The sequence below is a fragment of the Myotis brandtii genome, unplaced genomic scaffold (genome assembly GCF_000412655.1).
Source record: "Myotis brandtii unplaced genomic scaffold, ASM41265v1 scaffold334, whole genome shotgun sequence".
In the NCBI taxonomy this organism is placed as follows: domain Eukaryota; kingdom Metazoa; phylum Chordata; class Mammalia; order Chiroptera; family Vespertilionidae; genus Myotis; species Myotis brandtii.
The window spans coordinates 434,001-435,007 of NW_005362885.1; the positions used below are offsets into that span (position 1 = coordinate 434,001).

At 66.0% G+C, this 1,007-nt stretch overlaps 1 protein-coding gene across 1 annotated transcript in view; it reads left to right on the forward strand.

The window, feature by feature from the left end:
* CFAP74 (cilia and flagella associated protein 74) overlaps nucleotides 1-1,007 on the forward strand; it is a 38,931-nt gene that overhangs the window by 20,697 nt on the left and 17,227 nt on the right. The window contains 1 exon segment of the mRNA XM_014543767.1: nucleotides 409-676. Within this exon segment, the coding sequence (XP_014399253.1) occupies nucleotides 409-676 (268 nt within the window).

Consider the following 1,007-nt stretch of genomic DNA (forward strand, 5'->3'; position numbering starts at 1 on the left):
GCGTCCACACCGCACGCGGGCTCACACGCACCCACACGTTCACGGCTGATCCCCTCTCCTCACCACGCACAGGCCCACGTGACCCAGCTGTGGGCAGGCGAGGGGCGCTAAGTCGGAGGGCGGCTGCGGACCTGAGGTCTTGTTCTCTACGGTCGGTGTTCCTGGCACCGCTTCCTCCGCCTCCCGGAGCTTTGGTTTGTCCGGCCTGTTTCCTTCGGTCCCTGCGCATCCTCTCCTTCCCCGTTTGGCCCCTCGAGGGTTTAAGGGCGTGTTGCTTAGTCTCCAGGATGTTGTGAACTTTCCCGTCTGCTGCTTGTTACCGATCCTGCGGCCGTCACCGGCTGTGGCTGGAGAAGGGGTGCAGACGCCCCTCTTTCTGCGCAGTGAGGTTTCCCGCGTCTGTGACCTCACGTGTGGTCTGTCCTGGAGAACAGTCGGCTGACGGGTGTGGGCTGTGCGTCCGTCTGTCTGTCTTGCTGCTCAGCTCCTCCGACTCCGGTTTCCTCTGGTCTCTGCCGGGCCCTGGCCGCCCCTGGGAGAGGAGGGTCTGGGCTGTTTCTCCCGTGGCTTCCAGGAGTGTCACGTGGCGTGCGGTCCGATGGTCTCTGCTGGGTGCGGAGGCGTCGTGGCGGGGCCTCCTCGCTGCACTGGGCCTGTCATTCGTGCGCAGCCTCTGCCGGTACCGCCCCAGTTTCTCCTGCTCCAGAAAGTCGGCCTCTGGGGCAGCTCCTCCTCCTAACGAGACTCGTTTAGGCTCCTGCCCTGCGGGCGCTGCCTTCTGGCCGGCTTGGCTTTTCAAGAAGTGGCCTCGGGCCCCCAGGTCATGCCCAGCCCAGGACCTGTTTCTAGGAAGTGACCACATCCCTGGGGTGTGCAGACCTGCCCCCCGACCCCGCTCCTGCCTGGAGCCAGACACAGGCCCACCCCGAGCAGGAGGAAGGCAGGGCCTGCGTCCTGGGCTGCTCCCCCAGGGCTGCTCCCCACAGGGCTGCTCCCCCAGAGCTGCT